Source organism: Aedes aegypti, chromosome 1 (genome assembly GCF_002204515.2).
Source record: "Aedes aegypti strain LVP_AGWG chromosome 1, AaegL5.0 Primary Assembly, whole genome shotgun sequence".
Taxonomy (NCBI): Eukaryota; Metazoa; Arthropoda; class Insecta; order Diptera; family Culicidae; genus Aedes; species Aedes aegypti.
Window position 1 is genome coordinate 226,177,225 of NC_035107.1, and position 25,251 is coordinate 226,202,475.

Genomic DNA, 25,251 nt, shown 5'->3' on the forward strand with positions numbered 1-25,251 from the left:
CAGGAACTGCAGAGAAATGCTTCAGAAATTATTCCTGGAATACCCCAGAGAAATTATCCCTGGAATATCCCAGAGAGTAAATCCCTAGAAATTTTTCCAGGATTTTTTTCCTACAGGAATGTTTTTGGAATTCCCAAAAAAATGCTCTCGGGATTCCTCCACGAATTCCTCCAGAAAATCCTGCGGAATTCCTCCAGGAATCCCTCCGGGATTCCTTCAGGGATTCCTCCGGGATTCTTCCAGGAATTTCTCCGGGACTTTTCCAAATATTCCTCCGGGAATTCTCCAGGGGTTCCACCGCGGTCCCTCCAGGAATTCTTCCGGGATTGCTCCAGGAATTTCTCCGAGATTCCTCTAGGAACTCCTACTGGATTTCTTCAGATTTTTTTTTTTTCGTGAAATCCCCAGGAACTGCAGCGCAATGCCTCAGAAAATATAATATTCCAGGAATTTTCCAGAGATTTCTTCATGAATTTTCCATTGAATTGGGGAAAAAATAACATAAACTTCTCCAGAAATGCCTCAAGGTTCTCAATTCAGGAATTCTCCAAGAATTTCTTCAACAATTCTCAAGGGATTCCTTCTAAAATTCTTCAGGTGTTCTTCCAAGAATATCCCAGAAATTCCATATAAACATCTCCAGGAATATCTCCAGGATTCTGCCAGAAATTTCTCCAGGAACTCCTCAAGGACTCTTCCACAAATTCCTCCAGAAATTCTCCAGGAACTTCAGAGAAATGCTTCGAAAATTCTTTCAGGAATGTCCCAGAGATGTCTACAGGAATTGCCCAGAGATTTCTCCAAGACATCCCTTGAAATTTCTCCAGAAATTTGCCACAGAATCCTCAGACAATCTTTAGTGATTCTTCCAAGAATTCCCTAGCGATTTCTCTAAGAATTCTACAGAGATTCCTCCAGGAACTCCCCAAACATACCTATAGGATTTTTTTTGGGATTCATACCACACTTTACGGGGTTTCTGAAAGAATTTCTCGAGAAGCTCATCCAGGAATTTCTCCAGGATTCCTCCAGTATTTCTTTTCCGGAAGAATTCCTTAAGAAATTTCTATAGAAATTTTTAAGAAGAAAAACCTCTGAAAATTTTACTTTGCATCTCTTTAAGATTTTATGTAGGAATTTCTAGAAAAATCTCTGACCAATTATTGAAGCCATTCATAAAAATCCTGGAGAAATTTCAGAGAATTCCTGGATAAATTCCCAAAAAAATCATTGGAAAAATTCCTGGAGGAATGCTTAAGTAATTCGTGGAAAATAGCTGGTAAATTGTTGGAGTGATGCCTGTCAGAATCTTTTGAATAATTTCTGAAGGAATCTCTGAATTATTGGTGTGGGAATTCCTTAAGAAATCTTTGTAGGTAATTCGGGAGAATTCCTTAAGGAATTCCTGGAACAATCTTTGGATTAATTCTTGAATGAATTCCGGGACAAATCCCTGGCAGTATTCCTGGGAGAATCACTGGAGCCTTCATGCAGGAATCTCCCTAGAAAGCTGTAAGAAATTAAAGGAGATTCCTAGAGTAAATTCTTGTACAAAATTTGCCTACAAAATCAAGTATTATTTTCATTATTGAAGATTTATTCAACGATGCCACTAAACAAGTAACAAATAATGCTTCAAGGTTTTTTAAGATATTCATGAAGTATTTAGATCGAGAATACTGTCAATATTCCATTCAGGAGTTTTTATGATAATAAGAAATTTCTAGTTTAATATTTTCCCAAAAAAAATATTCATATATTCTTTTATATTATTTTTACATTATCTTGTGTGTTATTACTTATATTCTTTCAAGATTTGATCATGTTGTGGTTTTTACTATAATGTCCTTCTTTAAGATTCCTCCAAGTACACCAAAAATGTATTTTGTACAGAAAGTTCTTGAGAAATCATAGGGGTAATCTTTGTAAAAATGTAAAGTAAATGGCTTGGCGCACCTCAAGAAACTCTGGAATTTATCCATGTACTCATCTCTAATGTTTTCCTAGATGGTATTACGAGAAGACATGAAAAAGGTATTGATGAATTTGAAATGAACTCCTGGTAAAAATCTTAAAAACATTCCAGGAGGAGTACGTACAATAAATAATAAATTGAGAAGCTCCAAATCAGAAATCCCTTCAGAAAATTCCCAACATAAATATCTTATCGAGGTATTCGTTGTCAATAACAAAATACCAGAACGCGTTCCTAATTAATGTGTCTTATTTTCTTCTCAAACATTTCATAAAAAAGTAACTTTCAAGCCGCACCGTCATTAATTCAAAAAGTCGTTTTATATTTTCAATCAAGATTTTGTTTAGCTTGATTTACATTGGACACTATTTCATGCTGTTTTGCATTCACGGGAACACCAGACATAAAAATAACATCAGTCGAAAATATTCATCCAATCAACATCCCGAACAGGGATAACTCCGGAATACGGCAAAGTTATGTTGGTGCAACAAGCTTTGGCAGTTAGTCAAGCGGTTGTAGTTTGACTAACTTGGGGGTGGAGTCAATGTTGGTCAAACCGTCTGACCGTGTGTGGGGTGCATAAGGCTACTCTTCCAATGTGCTTAACTAACTTTCGACTGACTGCACATTGCAAGCATATTGATCTAGTATATCGTTTGCGAAATATTGGATTGTCTAATTGACACGGGGAATTTTTAATCTATGAAAATGAATTATGAGAATCATACACACACTTCTAGGCTCTTATTGACTTATTACTTTTGTTGAGGACACAATCAAAGCCCAGGTTGATCTAGTAGATATATTGATAAGAGCCTCAAGTTGATTTGGAGATCCTAGAATGTGAGAACATAGATTGACAGTGCTACGCATAAACTCAACTCAGCTCAACATTGTTGGATTTGTACCATTACCATAACTGTGAGAGCCTGGGTAAATCTAGAAGACTAGTCTAAAATATCTCATATATGTGCGAATTAGTTATGACGCACACGTGTGGCTTATAGAGCATGATGTACACGTTGTATCATGCTCTATAAGCCTATGAAATGCCCGGATGCTTTGAAACCCGGACCCTGGCCTTAACTCACCCAAAAATTATTATTTAGTCAACTTTTACAAGTTCAGCGTGTTATATTTATGGATCCCTAGCAAAAAAAAACGGAACTTAGTTTAGAAATACCGATCAAAAAAAGAAAGTCCAGCTTTCGAAGCGTCCGGAAATTTGAAACAGCACTGTATTACACATCATGAAAATGTGTAATATTATTCTAGATTCTTGAATTTGCGGCAAGACTGTGTCTACACACAAAATCATTGAAATTTACGTCATAATATTTGCCCGATATATTAAAGCAAGTAAAATGACAAAATGACGTATATTTAAGTTAAAAATGACGCGATTTCCCGTCACATTGAACTGAATGTTGTACGGATCACACAAATTGTCAGTCGCTTTGGACGTAATTTACAATAATTACGTGTTTTTAAGTTCAAATACACTGTAACCTCAATTTACGTACTAGATCGGGGGTGCGCAAATTGAATTGGTGCGTAAATTGAGTCAGTGCGTAAAACGAGGGAGCTCAGTTCGTAAAACGAGGTTTTGCGTTTTGAAGTCTACTTGTACAAAATAAATTTATATTATTTAGAGAAATTATGCTCATTTAGCATCATTAACATATTATTGATATATTGGGTTCTTAATCAGGCTAGAATGTGTACAAGTTATGATCTTCCAAGAACTCTTTGGAGTTTGGGCATATGATTGTACATGAGTTAACGGAGAACAATTTATCATTTCTATGTAGAAGAACGTCTCACAATACTGGACCCTAGAAGATTATTATAATTTGAAAAAGAGTTTGTATTCCCAGATCCCAGTTTGGTAACTAAGTGAGTACAACAGGTGTTCTAGTTCGTCCAAAAACTTCCTGGAATATATACCTGCAATGTACTGGCTAAACACGATCCTTTGATGTTTTTTTTTTGTTATGGCCTTATCTATTCATAGCAGAAAAATGAGTATTGTTAAAATCTGTACCGATATCCTAGGTCCTCCAAGGACTTCATTTAGGTCATCGGAATATTTTATTTGTTTGTACGGATGTTTTTGGTCCTCCAAGAACTCCATTGAATATAGGCCTTGGGATCTACGACCGTAATAAGTGATCAGAGGTTAGTTTTCAAATACTCCAAAAACCCCCAAACATTCATGTGAGTAAACGGTGTATTGTATTCATTTGTGTGGATGTCCTATGTCCTCCAAGATCTATATCGAGTATAGGCCTTAGAATCTACAAGCGTAACCAATTATCAATGGATGGTTTTTTATTATGTCACAGGCCCTTATCTATTCGTTTCAGTAAAATGAGTATTGTTATAATTTGTGGCGATGTCCTAGGTCCTCCAAGGACTCTATTGAATATAGGCCTTGGGATCTACAGCCGTAATAGGTGATTAGAGGTTAATTTTCAAATACTGCATAGGCCCCCAAAGATGCCTGTGAGTAAACGATGTATTGTATTAATTTATGCGGATGTTCTTGGTCCTCCAAGATCTCTATCGTATATAGGCATTAAGATCTACAAGCGTAACCAATCATCAATAGATAGCTCTTCAATATTTCAAAGGCCCCTTACTTACCATTTACGATCTTACCATTACTTACCGATTACTTACCAAACGAAGTATTGTATTGAGTTGTGTCGATGTTTTTGGACTTCCAAGGAATCCACGAAATATAGGCCTGACTATCTACACACGAAAGTAGTTGTATATTAATAATACATATATAAGGCATAAAATCTTAACTCTTCATAAGCAAATGGATCAATGTACTAATCTGTACTGATGTTCTAGAGTTTAGTGATGTCAAATAAATTTGCGTTAAAACAGACTTCGTTTTTTGAGGTTTCAGATAATTGGATTTAAAAATGTCGTCAGACATCGATATTCAATCGCTTGTCATGCCCGTTCCGAAAATACCAATGTTGTATGGGTTTCCAACGGTTTTCCCCAACCAGAGGTCGCCATCTTGGATTCCATAATGGCGTCGGATATCGATTTTCGTCATCCCCTTGTCGTGCCCGTTCCGAAAATACCCATTTTGCATGGGTTACCAACGATTTCCCCCAACCGGAGGTCCTACATAATCTTCCACATAATTGTCTGAACTCAATTTTCGCACTGCGGAAAAAAGTGACGTAAAGTGAGTTCACTTCACCATCAAATTCGCGGGATTTCATTTTTACATCGAATATTTCACTTACAATGAAATTTACGTCATATGCAATATTAGTTGTTTCTTAGTGTGTATGCACTCTGAAGAAAAATAAAATTCAATGTGATGTAAACTGCAGTCTACTGTAAAAATAAATTAAAATCGTATGTTGTCAAAGCATCATGTAAAATTAAATTATTATACATTCAATTTTTAACCAAAAATGATTGAATATAAAATAAACGTGCAAATTTTATGTGAATTAGATTGAATAGTAATGGATTGGGCGTTGAAATTTAGTTTTATTTTTAGCTGTGTATAGTATTTTTTTTTTCTTTCAACTTTGATATGATGCATCCATCCTTAAAGGGTTAATCAAAACCATTTGGGGACGCCACGGATGTAGAAATCCTATTATTGGGGCACAATTTCACATACTGCTGTCTCTAGGGGCAGGGTGGAAAGCTTCCTTCAAAACACCGCGAGCTAGAGCTGATCGATGTAATTATGGTAATGGGATTGAAAGAAGAATTTTCCGCGAGGTAAATGGGAAAACTTTTACGATTAACGCGCCGCTCACCACCGCGACTTGCGGGCGGCCTTCCCTGCTGCCAAGGTGTTGCTGTCAAGTCTGGAGGGTATAATTCGGTCGGCCACCATCGTCAAGTAGGAGGTGTGCAAGTAAATGATGTCAACGATAGCGCGGGAATTATGTTGTCGCTGACAGGCATTGTCGACATTCTTTTTTTTTGTGTAGGTCAAGTTGATGGAGAGAAAATTTATGGATTTCGGTTTCTAACAGTTACAGCTAGGTCAGACTTGTAGTATAGAAGTTCATTGCAATTTATTGACCATTCTAAAACTTATAAACTAAAACCATTCTAAACTTACGAATCAATTTCTTATAAAATCTTTAAAGCATTCACAATAACTTAAAATCATGAACAGCAATATTGAATGACATTAAAAACCAATAGAAAATTTACAACACATAAGAACTACATTATGGGACATATAAAGTGCACCAAAGCCGTTTTCCCATACAAAATGAGCAGCTTCAGATTGCCATATCTTCGTAGTTTCTTAGCCGATTCAAATTAAATTAAAACTTAAAATAACTGTTGATTAAGTAATGTAAAAACTATTTATTCAAAAGTTGCAAACAGGCTACAGTAGTATGTGATATAAGCTTGAAAGTAAAGCCCTTTTCAGGGCTTCATATGCAGTTTTGGTCCACTTTTATCCTTAAGAACAGTGTGTCAAAATATTAATTTTACCCAACGATAAACTGTACATGTCTGGCTATTTAATCTTAAATATCTATCTGTGGAGGCTGTTATTTGGATATTTTCCTGTATGTCACAAATATTCTGACGAAAATCAATCTATTCTCTCTCTCTCTCTTCCCCAGACCTTCAAAGCCGCCTCCTTCGATGACAACGAAAACCTGCTGGATGACGAGAAATTTCCAGGTAATTACACGTGTCAAACTCGATTACAAATATGTTCCCTTCGACATTCAAGACTAACGACGGTGCGAGGGCGAAACACATGCCCATACCGGATCGATATCTGTCGAATGTCAATCTTCCCATCGTGAGACAGGAGTGACAGGACCGTCTAGTCCCGTGGCCCATTACATTACGGCCTTTCTCCCCCAACCAACTCCCCGCGTAACCGTCGATGCTAATGGGCCCCGAAAACAATCAGGTGTCACGTCAATTTGCTGAGTATACAAATTTTGAGCTCGGTTCTACCTTGATATTGTTACGACGACTGCGACTGTTACACCCTCAGCAAATCGAATTTTCATTTACCCCTTTTCCGCACGGAAGGGGTATACTGGATTCGAAAACGGAACCAGGAATAAGCCTCTCAAGTTGACTTTTATCTACGTATTCTGATCCTCTCGGTGCACAGTGGGCAAAACGGATCCAAACATCCTATTATATGTAGGAATCGCTTAAATTCCTGGAAAAGCTCATGCACTTGTAATGTTTTACATGGAAAAAGGTATACGATATCGTGATAAAATAATGGCTTCAAATAGTTCCGCTATTGCCCACTGTGAATTTAATGCAAAACAGAAACAAATCCACCTTAGGCGCGTCAGTCACATCAAATTGTTGTTTCATCCAAATGGCGCGTGAAATGCATTTCTACAGTTTGTTTCCCTTCTACGAAGGCGAAGAACAAAGGCAACGCGTGTTCTCCATCTTGAGAATCCATCAAGCGACGAAGACGGCCTACTTTGGTGAATAATTGAGTGAAGGATTCCACTCCACGTCACTGTCTTGTCTGGATATCTTTTCTTTTTTTTTTTTTTTTTGTTCGATACGTTCGGAAAAGTTGATTGAAGGAAAGCTGCTTTCCACAAAACTAGCATGTTTCCATCCCTTGCTTTTGCTTCTCCGATATCGATGATCATTCACCGTCCCATGATTGGCTGTGACAATTTGCGTCAATTTACTGATTGTCGGGGCACGAAAAGCATCGTACCTACCTACCTACCTGATTTATTACTGCTGAGTGGAATGAATCACAAATGGGCCTGGTGGGCTATGGAGACGCCTAAAGGAATGATGATAGATCAATAAAAAAAATGTATCGGCATCGATTATATTTGAGTACCTTCAATCAATTCTAACATGACTACCAACAACTGAATTCAACTCATCGCATCCAACTTGATATCAAGATTTCGTCTGTATTTTGAGATGCGACAATTTGAAATACGAAACTCTTCAAAATTTTCGCAAGTCATTTTGGAGCAAATTAACTTGCTGTCCAGAGCACTTACTTACTTACTTATTTGGCTTTACATCAATTATCTTGATAAAGCCTCGCCAACAATATTTCGCCAATTCCCTCGGTTCATGGCCGCTTCTCTCCATCCTCGACTGTGACCCACGCTCTCCAGGTCCTGGTGTACCTGGTCAATCCACCTAGCTCGCTGCGCCCCACGCCTTCTTGTTCCGACCGGATTCGTGGCGAACACCATCTTTACAGGGTTGTTGTCCGGCATTCTTGCAACATGCCCTACCCAGCGTATCCTTTTAGCTTTAGCTACCTTCACGATACTGGGTTCGCCGTAGAGTTGAGCGAGCTCGTGGTTCATCCTTCGCCGCCACACGCCGTTCTCCTGTACGCCGCCGAAGATCGTCCTTTTCGTTCCGTTCGAAAACCCCAAGAGCTTGCAAGTCCTCCTCGAGCATAGTCCACGCCTCATGCCCATAGAGGACTACCGGTCTTATGAGCGTTTTGTACATCGTGCATTTGGTGCGGGGGTGAATCTTTCTTGACCGCAGTTTTTTCTGGAGCCCATAGTAGGCACGACTTCCGCTGATGATGCGCCTTCGTATTTCCCGACTAACATTGTTGTCAGCCGTCAACAAGGATCCGAGGTAGACGAACTCGTCCACCACCTCGAAGGTATCCCCGTCTATCGTAACACTGCTTCCTAGGCGGGCCCTGTCGCGCTCAGTTCCGCCAACCAGCATGTACTTTGTTTTCGACGCATTCACCATTAGCCCGACTCTTGTTGCTTCGCGTTTCAAACGGGTGAACAAATCTGCCACCGTTTCAAATTTTCTCCCAATAATATCCATGTCATCCGCGAAGCAAACAAATTGTCCGGATCTCGTGAAAATCGTGCCTCGACTGTTAAGTCCGGCTCTCCGCATGACACCTTCAAGCGCAATAATGAACAACAGGCACGAAAGTCCGTCGCCCTGTCGTAGTCCCCGCCGAGACTCGAACGAACTGGAGTGTTCGCCCGAGATCTTCACGCAGTTTTGCACACCGTCCATCGTTGCTCTGATCAATCTTGTGAGCTTCCCGGGAAAGCTGTTCTCGTCCATGATTTTCCATAGCTCTATGCGGTCGATGCTATCGTATGCCGCCTTGAAATCGATCAACAAATGGTGCGTAGGGACCTGGTACTCACGGCATTTCTGGAGGATTTGCCGCACGGAAAAGATCTGGTCCGTTGTCGAGCGGCCGTCGATGAAACCTGCTTGATAACTTCCCACGAACTCGTTTGCTATAGGTAATAGACGACGGAAGAGAATCTGGGATAGCACTTTATAGACGGCGTTTAGGATGGTGATTGCACGATAATTTTCACACTCCAGTTTGTCGCCCTTTTTGTAGATAGGGCATATAACGCCTTGCTTCCACTCCTCCGGTAACTGTTCCGTTTCCCAGATTCTGACTATCAGCCGATGCAGACAAGCGGCCAACCTGTCCGGGCCCATCTTGATGAGTTCGGCTCCGATACCATCCTTGCCAGCGGCTTTGTTGTTCTTGAGCTGTTGAATGGCATCCTTAACTTCCCCCATCGTGGGAGCTGGTTGATTTCCGCTGTCCGCTGTGCTGACGTAGCCATCGCCTTCGCTGTCCTGACCTTCTGTGCCTGTGTTCTCTGCGCCATTCAGGTGTTCATCGTAGTGCTGCTTCCACCTTTCGATCACCTAGCGTCCGACCGTCAAGATGCTCCCATCCTTATCCCAGCACATCTCAGCTCGCGGCACGATACCTTTGCGGGATGTGTTGAGTTTCTGATAGAACTTCCGCGTTTCTTGAGAACGGTACAGCAACTCCATCTCTTGGCATTCCACCTCTTCCAGGCGGCGCTTTTTGTCCCGGAATAGCCGGGTTTGCTGTTTCCGCTTCAGTCTGTATCGTTCCACGTTTTGCCGCGTACCATGCTGCAGCATTGCAGCCCGCGCTGCATTCTTCTCCTCTAAAACCTCCTGGCACTCGAACCAATCGTTTCTTGAGCTCCGTTCCACATATCCGACAACGCTTTCGGCAGCGTCGTTAATGGCTGCTTTGACTGTCCTCCAGCAGTCCTCAAGAGGGGCCCTATCGAGCTCGCCCTCATCCGGCAACGCTGCCTCAAGATGCTGCGCGTACGCATTGGCGACATCCGGTTGTTTCAGCCGCTCGAGATTGTACCAGGGCGGGCGTCGGTACCGTACATTGTTGATGACGGATAGTTTTGGGCGCAGTTTCACCATCACCAGGTAATGGTCGGAGTCAATGTTGGCGCCACGATAGGTTCTGACATCGGTTATGTCGGAGAAGTGCCGTCCATCGATCAAAACGTGGTCGATTTGCGATTCTGTCTGCTGAGGTGATCTCCAGGTGTACCGATACGGGAGGCTGTGCTGGAAATAGGTGCTACGAATGGCCATGTTCTTGGAAGCGGCAAAATCTATCAGTCGTAGGCCGTTCTCGTTCGTCAGCCGGTGGGCGCTGAACTTTCCAATCGTCGGTCTGAACTCCTCCTCCTGGCCAACCTTGACGTCGTGGCTTGGGCAGCGGTCGTACTCGCGTTCGAGCTGCGCGTAAAATGCGTCCTTGTCATCATCAGTGCTTCCGGAGTGTGGGCTATGCACGTTGATTATGCTGATGTTAAAGAATCGGCCTTTGATTCTTAACTTGCACATTCGTTCATTGATCGGCCACCACCCGATCACGCGCCTTTGCATATCACCCATCACTATGAAAGCTGATCCCAGCTCGCGTGTGTTGCCGTAGCTCTGGTAGATGGTATGATTACCTCTAAACGTTCGCACCAATGCTCCTGTCCAGCACACCTCCTGCAGCGCTACGATGTCGAAACCGCGTGTCTTCAGTACATCGGAGAGTATGCGAGTACTTCCAATGAAGTTGAGAGATTTGCAGTTCCACGTACCGAGTTTCCAATCGCTAGTCCATTTTCGTCGCTGTGGTCTTTGCCGATTGTTCCGGTCCGTATTCTCTCGTTGACGTTCCTGTGCTGATGTGTTTTTACGGTTGGCTTGCAGGGCCTGACACCAACCCTCTAGATTTCCGGAGGACCATTCCCCCTAAATGTTCGGAGGGCCATAGTGCGTAGTTTAGCTTAGAGTCCTTCTCTGGCACTCGGACGATGATCAGCCGCCCCTGACATGGGGAACAGACGCTGTTGTGAGCCGCTCCTAACGTGGAGTACAGACGCTCCAGGTTTGCAAAAGCAAACCCCCCCTTCCCTGTCAGCATACGACCAAAGTTCCCACCGGGGGTTGGTTACCCGATCTTCCCCAAGGTTACTCGTACCCCGGCCAGTACCACGAGGAGGTAGGGATAGGAGTTGCTGTCCTGAGCACTGAAAAGGCAAATAGGCAGCTATGAAAGTATATTTACCAAACTGTGTTTCAACAGAAACATCTAAAGTTTCAAAAACTTTAGTTTCAAATGACGAAAACAGTTGAAATTTTATACGCCTATGAATGATGATTGCAACTCCCCCACATGCCCCATCAAGTCGATCATTACGATAAACAAAAAAGTTAGGATCTCTTTTCAGTTTAGATCCAGGTTTTAAATACGTTTCGGTAACAACTGCTATATGCACGTTATTAACCGTAAGGAAATTAAACAGCTCGTCCTCTTTACCATTCAGAGAACGAGCATTCCAATTAATCGCTCTTACACTATTACCCTAGTTGGGTCCCTTCCTATTGCTCCATTCCGGGTAATGGGAAAGCGGACTCTCTGGCTAAGGTAGGCGCTAAAGAAGGCGATGTTTACGAGCGTCAAATCGCCTTCGAAGAATTTTTTGCATTGGCCCGTCGTGAGACCTTGATCAGCTGGCAACAGAAATGGAGAGACGGAGAAATAGGTAGATGGCTGCATTCCATATTTCCACAGGTGTGGAAAAAACCATGGTTTAAGGGGTTGGGCATGAGCCGTGATTTAATTCGTGTTATGTGTCGGCTTATGTCCAATCACTTTTCGTTAAACGTGCATACCCACCGTATTGGGCTCTCAGAAAGCAATCTCTGTGTTTGCGGCGTGGCTTACCAGGATATCGAACATGTCGTATGGGGATGCAGTGAGCATCGTGGCATCAGATCTGAACTGACTGAAACTCTCCGGATCCAAGGAAAACAGCAGAAACCTGTCAGGGAAGTGTTGGCGGGCCTTGAGTTAGAATATATGAATTGAATCTAGATGCTTTTGAAACGTATCAATATCCGTGTTTGATTGTCGTTCGCTCCCTGTCTTTCTTTTTCCCCTCCAAATTGTCATCTTCTCGTCGTGTCCCTCACAAACCGTTTCTGTTTAGTTCCATTACAGATCTGGACATCCTGTTCCTTTAAGCTTCATCAGCTTAGTAGTCTTAAGAAATCCCGAAAAATCCTTTCCTTTCCTGTTACATATGTATTCCCTAACCCTAAAACTTCCCCAAACTAACATAGTTTTTAAAATAAGTACAAATTTCAAAATGTAAATAAGGGACCGTCCATAAATGACGTAGCTTTATTTTGACTATTTTTAACACCCCCTCCCCCCTCGTAGCAATTCGTCATAAATTTGTCAACCCCCTATGAAAATGACGTAGCATTCTTCTGACCCCCCCTCCAAACCCCTTTGAAAATGTAACATTTCTTGCATATAAAATTATTTCGAGTTCATCATTTATTTAAAAACAAAGTAGAGAAATTTAAATACCTATCATAACAAAATATTAACATTTCTTTTTAGCGTTCAGTTTCAATCTGTTTCGGTAGTCCAGATTATTTTCATTCGTGTATCCAATGCAAGTATCGGACAGGCTTCTTTACTCAAGTCTTCGTTCGGTATCGGCGAGTCTTCAATATCGTCAATCTCGATCCACTGCTTTTCATCATCCACCGTGACAATGAGTACTTCCTCAGCTCTTCTGCAAACAACTCTCTTGGGGCGTATCTTCTTTGAAACTGAGGTTCTTTTGTGCGTTTGGCAATGTGCTTTTTGTATGACGTTTGACGCAAAGTACAATTTGCATGTCTTGCAAGTGCGCTCCTTGATGCGTTTGAATATTGTGCATTCAGAATAACTTTAGATCTTTAGAGAATCTTAGAAAGATCCAGTGAATTGATTACAAACAATGACGCGATTTATTTTGCTGCCAATCTTCTTCTTGGCATTAACGTCCTTACTGGGACAGAGCCTGCTTCTCAGATTAGTGTTCTTATGAGCACTTCCACAGTTATTAACTGCGAGTTTTCTTTGCCAAAGTTGCCATTTGCGCATTCGTACATCGTGTGGCAGGTACGATGATATTCTATGCCCAGGGAAGTCAAGGAAATTTCCATTACGGAAAGACCTGGACCGACCGGGATTCAAACCCAGACACCTTCAGCATGGCTTTGCTTTGTTGCCACGGACTCTAACCTCTCGGCTAAGGAAGGCCCCAATGCTGCCAATATTCGCTGGATTTGGAGCTTTTAGTCCAAAATCCGTTTGATATAATGGAATCGGTGACGGAATGAAGCGATTTTGTAGAACGGTTAGAAGGCTACTGCGAAAGGGGTTGCAACAGTTTTATCGTGACATTTAACGACATGTAGGAAGTATTGGCTACTTTTTACATGATTAGCAAACCATCCGGCATCCTTAGCAATCAGATCTGATAATTCCGATCGTTCTGATTCCACAGTTTACATCTGGCTGTCCAAATGAGACCCATAGAATTCATGTTCCAAAATGAGACCAGCGAGCTGCTTACTTAAAGGAGCCATACGTCGTTCAAATCTATTGTATGCACTTCTTCCTGGAGCATTAGTAGCAAGGAAAATTGCATCCAGATTGTGCTGTATGAAATGATGAATAACTACTTTGATTACCTGAAAAAAATATAAATCGCATCATTAACAATTTCAAACCACAATTCTAAGCATCAACCTTCTGATAGCTACCCGGATAAAAAATACAGTGCCATTCAATATATTGGAAATACAATACAGTATATTGTGAAATGACAATACAATTACAGTACAATATATTGTTTTGAACAGTTCACTGTATGGTATATGAGATTTTTGCAATATAATGTATGGGTGGTTAAGTATCGTAACAATACAAATCTAGATATTTTCTCATACATAAATTTTGAAAATACAATACGATATATTGTTCATGTATTGTCTTGATTAGCAATTCGTGTATTGTTGTACAATACAAAAACAATTCAACGAACTGTATTTCAATTAGTGGTGAAAAGTATAGAATTTGTATTTTGTATGGATTGTCCCCCAACTCACCGGATATTCGTGCCAAAAGTAGCAAAATAATTTTAACTTTATAGAAATAAAGATATTTATCATGGTTGCATTCGTCGTTACAGCTAATGTCAAGTAACTTCTAAAAAACTACTTATTTTTACGTTTTGAATATTTTTCACCCAACATTTCTTGCTTTCTGAACTTGTTTTGTTTACTTCTTTCGGCAAAGCTACATAGAAAAAAGCAACTGCTTCCGCCTTTCCCATGGCATCTGGTTGGATTTTTACGGCAGCATAAATTGACGGAATTAACTTATGCTGCTTAGCCATGACAAAATCATGATCCGGTAAGGACACTTTATAATCCACATCGGTGACTGCTTAGTGGCAGCAGAGTTCTGTTTGATCTTCCGACCTAACTTTCAACATTCTACTAATACAACGATAGAGGCTAGAGTAGGCTTCGTGGCCTTGCGGTTAGCGGCGTCAGTCGTCTAGGCGTATTGTGCCACGGGGTGTGGGTTCGATTCCCGCTCTAGTCGGTGAAAACTTTTCGTCAAACGAAAAATTCATCGCTGGGCTACTGGGTGTTTCGTGTTTTCCGTTGCCAAATGTTAGTGATCGTTCAGTCTGTGCAGCCTATGTGCTGAAGACGGTGTAAATTGTCTCTTGTCTCTAAAGTACATGCGTGATACTTTGTACAGGAGAAATTTAATGTTGTAAATTTTATCTATTTTCAACATGCAAGTTTATTGATGTAGTAAACAAAAACTACTATTTCTAAAAATGCATATTGTTATGAATTATGTGTAATAATATGTTCCCTAACATATGAATTATTCATTTTAGTAATATCAGCGTTATTATCTGAAATATTTCACAAAACATATTTTTCCGTTTTGACCCAATCTCACCCCCTAGACCCATTGTCACCCCCATCGACGGTAATTCATGAATTATTTCGTCCCCTTGATGCTACAACTAGATAACTCGAAATTCGAAATTTTTGACTTCAATATGTCAAAACATTTTTCTTAATTAGATCTGCAAAATATCCACAGGTCTTAAGCGTGTGATTCAAAATACACAAGTTAAAGATTATTTTTCAATCATAATCTCTGCGATTAACCATCACCTTGTTAAACGGTCATACTTTCAAAGTTGCACATCTCAAAATTTTGATTTTCGAGTTATCTAGTTGTAGCATTAAGGGGACGATTTATGTTTAACATTTTTTTGTTTTCAAAACACCCCTTTCTTTTTATCTTTATTTTTGTAATTATAAAAAAAAAACTTTGAATGGTTCGACACTACAAGTGTAGACTTGCGAAAGGTTCACTTTATTCAACAAACTTTGGATGGTTCGCCACTGTAAATGTCGGCATAAGAATAAGAGTGTTCTATGATGTTCCAACCAATCGGGTTTTTTGTTTCTTTTCAAATAAGTAAAATATAATAACACATGCTTTCGTCCTGACAGCTGTAGGAATGTTACATAGAAATTGTAATTGTGTTTCCACTACATAGAAATTGTTCATATCAAATGAAAATTTTATATTTACAAATAAGCATGTATATATATCACAAATCATTATTTATCATGGTCTAATCGCTTATCAAAGTGAATCCTGTGACCCAACGATCCTTCCCATTAACAAACATCCCTCCCAGTAACCTTTGTGGAGATGCAGAGGCAAACACGGTCTCCAAATAGCAAAGGTTACACACTAACATTCCTTCCCCCAATCCCACCTGACTGCAAGGACGTGGCCGGCGCCGTTATTGACCCTGTATAAATAGAGGCACTGAATTATGTACATTGAAGAAGATTATGGCCAATCCCAGCCGAACTTCTAGTTGATTCTTTGTGCATTTTCACTGACTTCGGTCAATCACGGAATAGCAACCACTGATATGTGTAGTCAGTCTAAGCTATGCTAAGCTAAGCTTTTTCGCAATTAGTTAGTAATAATTTGTTTTCCTCTTTCAATGCCGGTATTGACTTCTGAGGTTTTTTCAAGATTTTAAATAATTTCCGAAAGGACTTAGAGCCAGGGTCCAATTGAGAAATCTCATTTTCAAAATTTTTGTTTCTTAATTGTGCAAAACGTTTCTTGATCTCTTTCAGCAAATCCTGCCATATAATTTTCATAGCAGGATCGCGAGTGCGTTGAAATTGCCTTCTCCTCACGTTTTTAACGCGGATCAAGAGTTTAAGATCATCGTCTATAATCACGGATTCAAATTTTACTTCACATTTTGGAACAGCAATGCTCCTGGCTTCAACAATGGAATTTGTTAAAGTTTCGAGAGCATTGTCAATATCGAGTTTTGTTTGTCAAGAAATGCTAATATCCAGTCGGCTCGAAAATAATTGAAAGTGGAGCTGATAGGATTGAGAATCGCTTCATGGGATATTTGAAACGTAACAGGGACATGATCAGAATCAAAATCAGCATGAGTAACTAATTGGCTACAAGGTTCTCCGACATTACCCGGAAAACCATTACCCGGAATGCAATTTACCGGAAGACCATTACCCGGAAAGACCATTCACCGGAAAATTATGTCTCTACAATATTTACTTTCCTTATTAATAACGTCCATTTAACCGTTTTACGGCCATTTAGGTGAGTATGTCGACCTAAAAATAATGAACAGGCGAGATTCTTCCTTCAAAATACAGCATCGAAGAGGAGTAAAAGATATCTTCATACTTGATCGTGTCAATATGCACCATCTTCAAATATTTGCATTTCATATATGATTCACCCTTCTTTTAAAAATAAGCTGTTTTTTCAACTTATCTTATCTCATCAATTCACCGAATGTCGTTTTTGCAAATATACGTTTTCCTAGAATGACCCATTTTGGGTCATCTGATATTAACCCTTCTTTATTAGTTGGCGGTTCTTTCGAGTTCCACCGATCTCGGCATTTTTTGGCAATATGTGTTTAGTCGAGAATGACCAAATACCTTCCTATTATGATTGCTCATTGTTCTTCTTAGTTTATCACTAGCACTAGCACTGAATTCGGGGTACAGACATTCAGAGGTATGAAAGTCGGGGAAAAATAGCAAAATCAAGAAAAATCAAAGCAAAAGTAGATCTATTGAGGTGCAACATCTCGGAATCCAAAGACGGACATCACAATGGCGAATTGTGTCCCTAATCTCGATTACCAAGGCATCAAAGTAATACTTGATTGTTTTAGCTTTCTTTGAATAACAAAGTTAAAATGAGAATTGCACTGTTGTATGTCGCTTCCTTCAATTTTTTTTTATGTTTTGATACAAAATTAAAATTGTATTCAAAACTATTTTAAGGTGATTATGGAACGCAGCCACACCTCAAATGTTCAAGAGCAGAAGACTTGAAAACCAACCAACGCTCCGCGTTGAATATTTATCCCATTGGTCACCACCAGCAAGCAAGCAATTTGATTGATTTTCAATGCGAACTGCTGACAGATTCTCCTGTCTTGTGCTTTTGAAAATTCAAAGTTTTGCTTCGTTATACAATCAACTTAACTTAAAATTTTTTTTATTGCAGAGATGTTGTATTTACTCAAATGCACCATACCTAATAGGCGATATTTTCTAAAATGACTTCCGTGTTATTTGGAATCAAATATGCATAATAGAAATAATTCTTCTTATACTCGCTATCCTTGCCTGTAATGTTTCGTTTTATAGCCTAAATTTGAAGACATAGTTTTCAGGCGATTCTTTTCTAACTAAATCAGAAATAAATTACACGTTCAATCAAATTCGTAATATTCGTTCATAGCCTATGGCCTACTTTGCGAAAAGCTATGCAAAAAGATTCAGCTTAAGTTGGTAGAATTGAATACTGCTGGTTCAAAATTATTTCTGGTTGGCAAATTTGACGACTCTTCAGAGTACTTATATACTCTTCAAACTGTAAACGAATGTAAAAATGGTCAGCTGATATAGGCTCTCAGCTAAAAACTGTAGAAATGCTCCTAGAACAGCTTAGAAGCAGGCTTCGTCCCAGTTGAGTAGTGACGCCGATAAGAAGAACAACATATTTGATCCATAGCAGTTTGGAGATGTCTTTTGAAGAAGTGTTTATAGAAACCGAGGGAGTTGAGAATGTCATAACATAATTTGTGCATCAATGAAAAAGAATAAAAATTGTATACAAATGCACTGATGAAGGTCGTCGAAAATTCCGGGTAATGGTGCATTCCGGTAAATGTTTTTTTTTCGGGTAATGGTACATTCCGGTAAGTGGTCTTCCGGCAAATTGCATTCCGGGTATTGGTATAGAATCGGTTACAAAGATTACTAGAGTCAGTTAAGACCAAGTCAATCGTAGATGGATTTCTAGAAGAGGAAAAACATGTAGGGCTATCAGGGTATTGAATTGAGAAATATCCTGAAGAGCACTCATCAGATAAAATTCAGCCGTTGGAATTACTTTGAGAATTATTCCATGACCGATGTTTGGCATTAAAGTCACCAATGACAAATATTTTTGACTTATTGCGCGTCAGTTTTTGCAAGTCAGCTTGGAGCAACTTAACTTGCTGTCCAGAGTATTGAAAAGGCAAATAGGCAGCTATGAAAGTATACTTACCAAGCTGTGTTTCAACAGAAACACCTAAAGTTTCAAATACTTTAGTTTCAAATGACGAAAACATTTGATGTTTTATACGCATATGAATGATGATTGCAACTCTCCCACATACCCCATCAAGTCGATCATTACGATAAACAAAAAAGCTAGGATCTTTTTTAAGTTTGGATGCAGGTTTTAAATATGTTTCAGTAATAACTGCTATATGCACGTTACTAACTGTAAGAAAATTAAACAGCTCGTCCACTTCACCATTCAAGGAACGAGCATTCCAATTTAAAATATTTAAAGAATTATTTATTGTATCCATTAGAAAAACGTAATCCAATAACAATTTGATTTGATAAATTTTACACCAACTTGGACTGCTTCAGTCATAGTGGTGGCTTTGAACATTGCATCAATCATTAGATTCAATTGTTCAGAGGCAGAAATATCACTTGAAGTGGCGGATTCCAAACATTACATTCATTTCTTATATCTAGGTGTTCTGTGTTATTAGACAACAATATCATCCTAATTTGGTAAAACAAATTTAAGATTTAATTAACATTTTGTTAACATCATATTACATTTCATTTGCCGTAGCAGTTCAGATTTTTTCAGGTGAGTTGATTTCACCTGTTTATAAGAGAAAAAAACGCTTTGAATATACTTAACCTAAACATATAACGCATTAATCGTGGCAATAGAAGACTGTAACGATTTTTGCCTGAAATTATTTATTATTTTATTTAACATTTGTTCCAATGTTTCAATATTGGATATTCTATGTAACTCATTGGTACTATACCAGGGAGGAAGTCTCAGAATCATTTTCAAAATTTTATTTTGAATTCTCTGCAGAGCTTTCTTCCTGGTATTACAACAGCTAGTCCATATTGGTACAGCATACAACATGGCTGGTCTGAAAATTTGTTTGAATACCAAAAGCTTGTTCTTAAGACAAAGTTTTGATTTTCTATTAATAAGGGGATAGAGACATTTTACATATTTATTACATTTGGCTTGAATGCCCTCAATGTGATTTTTGAAAGTTAAATTCTTATCTAGCATGAGCCCTAGATACTTAACTTCATCTGACCAATTTATTGGAACCCCTCTCATCGTGACAACATGTCTACTTGAAGGTTTCAAATAAAGAGCTTTTGGTTTATGTGGGAATATTATTAGTTGAGTTTTGGAAGCATTAGGAGAAATCTTCCATTTTTGCAAGTATGAAGAAAAAATATCCAAACTTTTTTGCAATCGACTACAGATGACACGCAGGCTTCGTCCTTTGGCGGAGAGGCCTGTGTCATCCGCAAACAAAGATTTTGACATCCCTGAGGTAACTCAGGTAAGTCAGATGTGAAAATATTGTATAATATTGGTCCCAAAATGCTGCCTTGAGGAACACCAGCTCTTACAGAAAGTCTTTCAGATCTGGAGTTCTGATAATTAACCTGAAGTGTACGATTTGACAGATAACTTTGAATTAGTCTAACAATGTATGTTGGAAAATTAAAGTTTTTTAATTTTACAATCAAACCTTCATGCCAAACACTGTCGAATGCTTTTTCTATGTCTAGAAGAGCAAGACCAGCAGAATAACCTTCAGATTTGTTGGAACGGATCAAATTTGTTACACGTAAAAGTTGATGAGTGGTCGAATGTCCATGGCGGAATCCGAACTGTTCATTGGCAAAAATTGAATTTTCGTTGATGTGGGCCATCATTCTGTTCAAAATAACCTTTTCAAAAAGTTTACTGATGGAGGAAAGTAAACTGATTGGACGATAGCTAGAAGCTTCTGCAGGATTTTTGTCTGGTTTTAAAATTGGAACAACCTTAGCATTTTTCCATTTGTCAGGAAAATATGCTAATTGAAAACGTTTGTTAAATATATCAACTAAAAATGATAAGCTACTTCTGGAAGTTTCTTGATGAGGATGTAGAAAATTCCATCATCGCCAGGAGCTTTCATGTTTTTGAATTTTTTAATAATAGTTCTCACTTCTTCCAAATCAGTCTCCCAGGCGTTTTCGAAAACGTTCTCTTGATTGAGAATATTTCGAACTCCTGAGTAACTTGATTTTCAAATTGCATAGCAAGTTTTTGAGCTTTTTCGTAATTAGTTAGTAATAATTTGTTTTCCTCTTTCAATGCCGGTAATGGCTTCGGAGGTTTTTTCAAGATTTTAGATAATTTCCAAAAGGGCTGTTTCTTAATTGAGCAAAACGCTTTTTGATTGCTTTCTGCAAATCCTGCCATATAATTTTCATAGCAGGATCGCAAGTGCGTTGAAATTGCCTTCTCCTCACGTTTTTAAGACGGATCAAGAGTTTAAGATCATCGTCTATAATCACGGATTCAAATTTTACTTCACATTTTGGAATTTCAATGTTCCGGGCTTCAACAATGGAATTTGTTAAAGTTTCAAGAGCATTGTCAATATCAAGTTTAGTTTCTAAAGAAATGTTAACATCAAGATTAGAGTCAACATACGTTTTATTTATATTCCAGTCGGCTCGTAAATAATTGAAAGTGGAGCTGATAGGATTTAGAATCGCTTCTTGGAATATTTGAAATGTAACAGGGACATGATCAGAATCAAAATCAGCATGAGTAATCAGCTGGCTACAAAGATGACTAGAGTCGGTTAAGACCAAATCAATCGTAGATGGATTTCTAGAAGAGGAAAAACATGTGGGGCTATCAGGGTATTTAATTGAGCAATATCCTGAAGAGCACTCATCAAATAAAATTCTGCCGTTGGAATTACTTTGAGAATTATTCCATGACCGATGTTTGGCATTAAAGTCACCAATGACAAAAAAATTTGACTTATTGCGAGTCAATTTACGCAAGTCAGTTTGGAGCAAATTAACTTAAAGGCAAATAGGCAGCTATGAAAGTATATTTACCAAACTGTGTTTCAACAGAAACACCTAAAGTTTCAAATACTTTAGTTTCAAATGACGAAAACATTTGATGTTTTATACGCCTATGAATGATGATTGCAACTCCCCCACATGCCCCATCAAGTCGATCATTACGATAAACAAAAAAGTTAGGATCTCTTTCAAGTTTGGATCGAGGTTTTAAATACGTTTCGGTAATAACTGCTATATGCACGTTATTAACCGTAAGAAAAGAAACAGCTCGTCCTCTTTACCATTCAGAGAACGAGCATTCCAATTTAAAATATTTAAATTATTATTTGGATCCATTAGAAAAAGTAATCCAATAACAATTTGATTTGTAAATTTTACACTTACTTGGACTGCTTCAGTCATAGTGGTGGCTTTGAACATTGCATCAATCATTAGATTCAATTGTTCAGTTAGAAAATTAAAATCAGAGGCAGACATGTCATGTGATTTCCCATTGGAATTTCCGGTAGACGAAGAAGCGGAGTTACCTGTGGCGGTAGGGTTTTTTCCATTTGATTTGAAACAAGTAGAATGGGTACCCATGGATCGAACAGGGGAGGAGTTCGAATTTCCTGCTACGATATCGGCAAAGGATTTACCGTGGGTAGATACATTCGAAATTGAAAGATTCGAACGGCTACCCGACGGATTGAAATTAGTTTGTGAATGAGTATGATTATGATCTTCCTGATGGGTATGATTCATGATCAAGCGATCGTTAACTGAAAAATGAGCATTGTTCAATACTCTACCAGGCAAATTCCGGAAACGGCCGTTATCGTAACGGATATTATCCTTCATCTGCCTGGCACGAGCCTCAACGACTTTCTTGCGTGAAGGGCATTCCCAAAAGTTAGCTTTATGAGGGCCCTTGCAATTGGCGCATTCAAACTTTCTGGTATCTTCTTTCACAGGACAGACGTCCTTAGCGTGAGAAGAACCTCCGCGAATCATGCATTTTGCATCCATGCTGCAATGTTTTGTACCATGACCCCACTTTCGGCACTGAGTGGGGTTCTGGTAATTTCCTCCAGGTTTCTGAAAATTTTCCCATGTCACACGGACATTGAACATAAGTCTAGCTTTTTCTAAACCTTTAATATTATTTAGTTCTTTTTTGTTGCAGTACACTGAATAATATTCTTGAAAAAGCCCTTTCCGAACAATGCCAGATTGGGTTCTCATTTTCATAATGAATAGTTGGACTGGGGAAAACTCAAGTAAATCATTTATTCCATTTTTGATCTCTTCAGGTGACTTACAGTCACTTGAGAGACCATTCAAGACGACTTTAAACAAACGTTCAGTTTTTCGTCATAAGTAAAAAAATGTGCTTCTTCTCTTCCTGATTTTTGAGAAGAAGTTCGCGATCTTTAAGAGTTTCCGGCAAAACGAGGCAGTCTCCTTTCTTTGCTTTGCGATTTGGGAAGAAACCTTGATTCCCCTAATAGAGTTCAAGATCGGCTTCCAAAATTTTCCAAATTCGGAACAACTGACCACGATTGGCGGCACTCTTTGTTTCTTGACTTGAATCCCTTTAATCAAAGAACATGGGCTAGAGACTGCTTCGATTTGGTGTTCGGAAAATTTGTCTAGAGCATCGAACTGATTACTCATTTCGATGCAATTATCAGCTTTTACCATATAACCACAGTGCACATTCTGAAGAAACGTCCTTCCGTCCATTATTACCACGTTTAGTGACAGTTTTTAATCCCGCTTTTGTTTGGCAGGAAGTTGTGAATTCAGAGATTCACCCTTCTTTTTGTTCATGATTGCAATCATGTTTAGTGAATTAACGGACCAAAAAGATGCCTTCTAAGAGGTATTTTTCCTAAGACGGTGTCCAAGAAGCATTACCACCGCTAGCTTTCACTAACGGGTCCTACGAAAAACCGTCTGATCCTATGTGTAATACTGAATCTTTTTTTTTTTCAGATACCATTTCTTTCGACGACGATCTCACTCTGACTCCAACGCCTGCTGTCCGGAAGCTCCCGAATGTGGGCAAACTCAACGTCCAGCAGCAGAACGTCAACAGCCTCAAACTGAAACCGGTCCCGGGAAGAACCCCCACGACGCCGGCGTCGTCCACAGTCAAAACTGCCAGCAGTGCAACGAAACCCGTTACCAAAAGGGCCACTCCGATGGCAAGTTCTTCATCGGCTCCTGCTGCACCGGCACAGTCATCGAGTAGCCCATCGTCCGCTAAAGTGAGTAGTAGGCTTTGATTTCTATTGTTCCTTAATTACACGTCATTTCTTATCAACCGTCTCCCGAATCATGTTTTCGCAGTCTTCAGCGTCACGTGCCTCAACGGGCAAATCAACGGCCATGGCCAGCCGAAAACCGTCTGCAGCGTCCTCCGTCATATCGGCGACGTCCGCAACCTCGAACCGTTCGGCCCTAGACGAACCCGTTCCGGACGGTCTGGTTCGGTGCACCATCTGTAGCCGGAACTTCGCCGAAGACCGAATCGAGAAACATCGAGAGATTTGCCAAAAGACCAAGAGCAAGAAACGCAAGGTCTTTGATACAACAAAGCACCGAGTGCTGGGAACCGACGCCGAAAAGTACGTGCTCCAGAAGAAGAAGGTCGGCGCTGCGGCCAGTAAGAAGTCCGTTTCCGGACCGTCGACTGCTCCAAAAGGCGCGGACAATCGCCGCAAGAGTGACTGGCGCCGAAAGCACGAGGAGTTCATTCAAGCCATCCGAGCGGCCAAGGAAATGCAAGCCCACCTGGCGAAGGGAGGCAAACTGTCGGATTTGCCGCCGCCACCCCCCTCGGAGAACCCGGACTACGTGCAGTGTCCACATTGCTCGCGCCGCTTCAATCAGACCGCTGCCGAACGACACATTCCGAAGTGCGCCACCATGCTGCACAACAAGCCGAAACCGACCGCGAAAGCGAAGAGATTCTAAAGCAGCCACTAACCAGCAACAAAAAAAACCAAGCCTATCCTCCCCATAATCGTGCGAACGCCCTAACTGCAAGCATTATACGTGTATTTTTCAACCATTTTCCTCCATTATGACGAGATTCTGTATGTATATATTTAATAATCATATAATTTGAAAAAGAACAAAAATACGAAAGCGCAAGTCTTATATTAATCAGTATCTTATTTTTAACAAAGCCTGATACATATTGCGAACGAGCCCGAACAGCAAGTGGCTGATTGATAATAAAGCTACACAAAAAAAACTCTTCAAACTTGTACATTATTCACTTGAACAAATCCTTTTCAGTTTTGGTCTGTTTCTAATTTGAGATACCTTAGGGGCCGTGTATATACCACGTGGGGAGGGGATTCAGAAATGGCCACGCTTGTCCATGGGGAGGGGAGAGGGATAGGAAAAATGTCCGTTTCAAGTTTTCAAGTTTGATATTAGTATGACGTGCTACATTCATTCATGGTAATCATATCATATGTCAGAAAAGTGAGATAGAAAATTAGGTCCAAAACAAGGCTGGTTAAAAGGTATTGGGGCAAAATGAACACTTGAATGAAATG

General features: G+C 39.7%; 1 protein-coding gene across 4 annotated transcripts in view; it reads left to right on the top strand.

Annotated features, from left to right (window-relative positions):
- LOC5580206 (zinc finger C2HC domain-containing protein 1C) overlaps window positions 1–24,941 on the top strand; it is a 176,051-nt gene extending 151,110 nt beyond the window's left edge. For all 4 annotated transcript variants that reach the window (XM_021857710.1, XM_021857711.1, XM_021857708.1 and 1 more), the window contains 3 exons: window positions 6,613–6,673; window positions 23,675–23,949; window positions 24,032–24,941. In XM_021857710.1, coding sequence (XP_021713402.1) covers window positions 6,613–6,673; window positions 23,675–23,949; window positions 24,032–24,658 — 963 coding nt within the window. In that variant the 3' untranslated portion in view covers window positions 24,659–24,941. The remainder of the gene's footprint in view (window positions 1–6,612; window positions 6,674–23,674; window positions 23,950–24,031) is intronic.
- The last annotated feature ends 310 nt before the right edge of the window (window positions 24,942–25,251 follow it).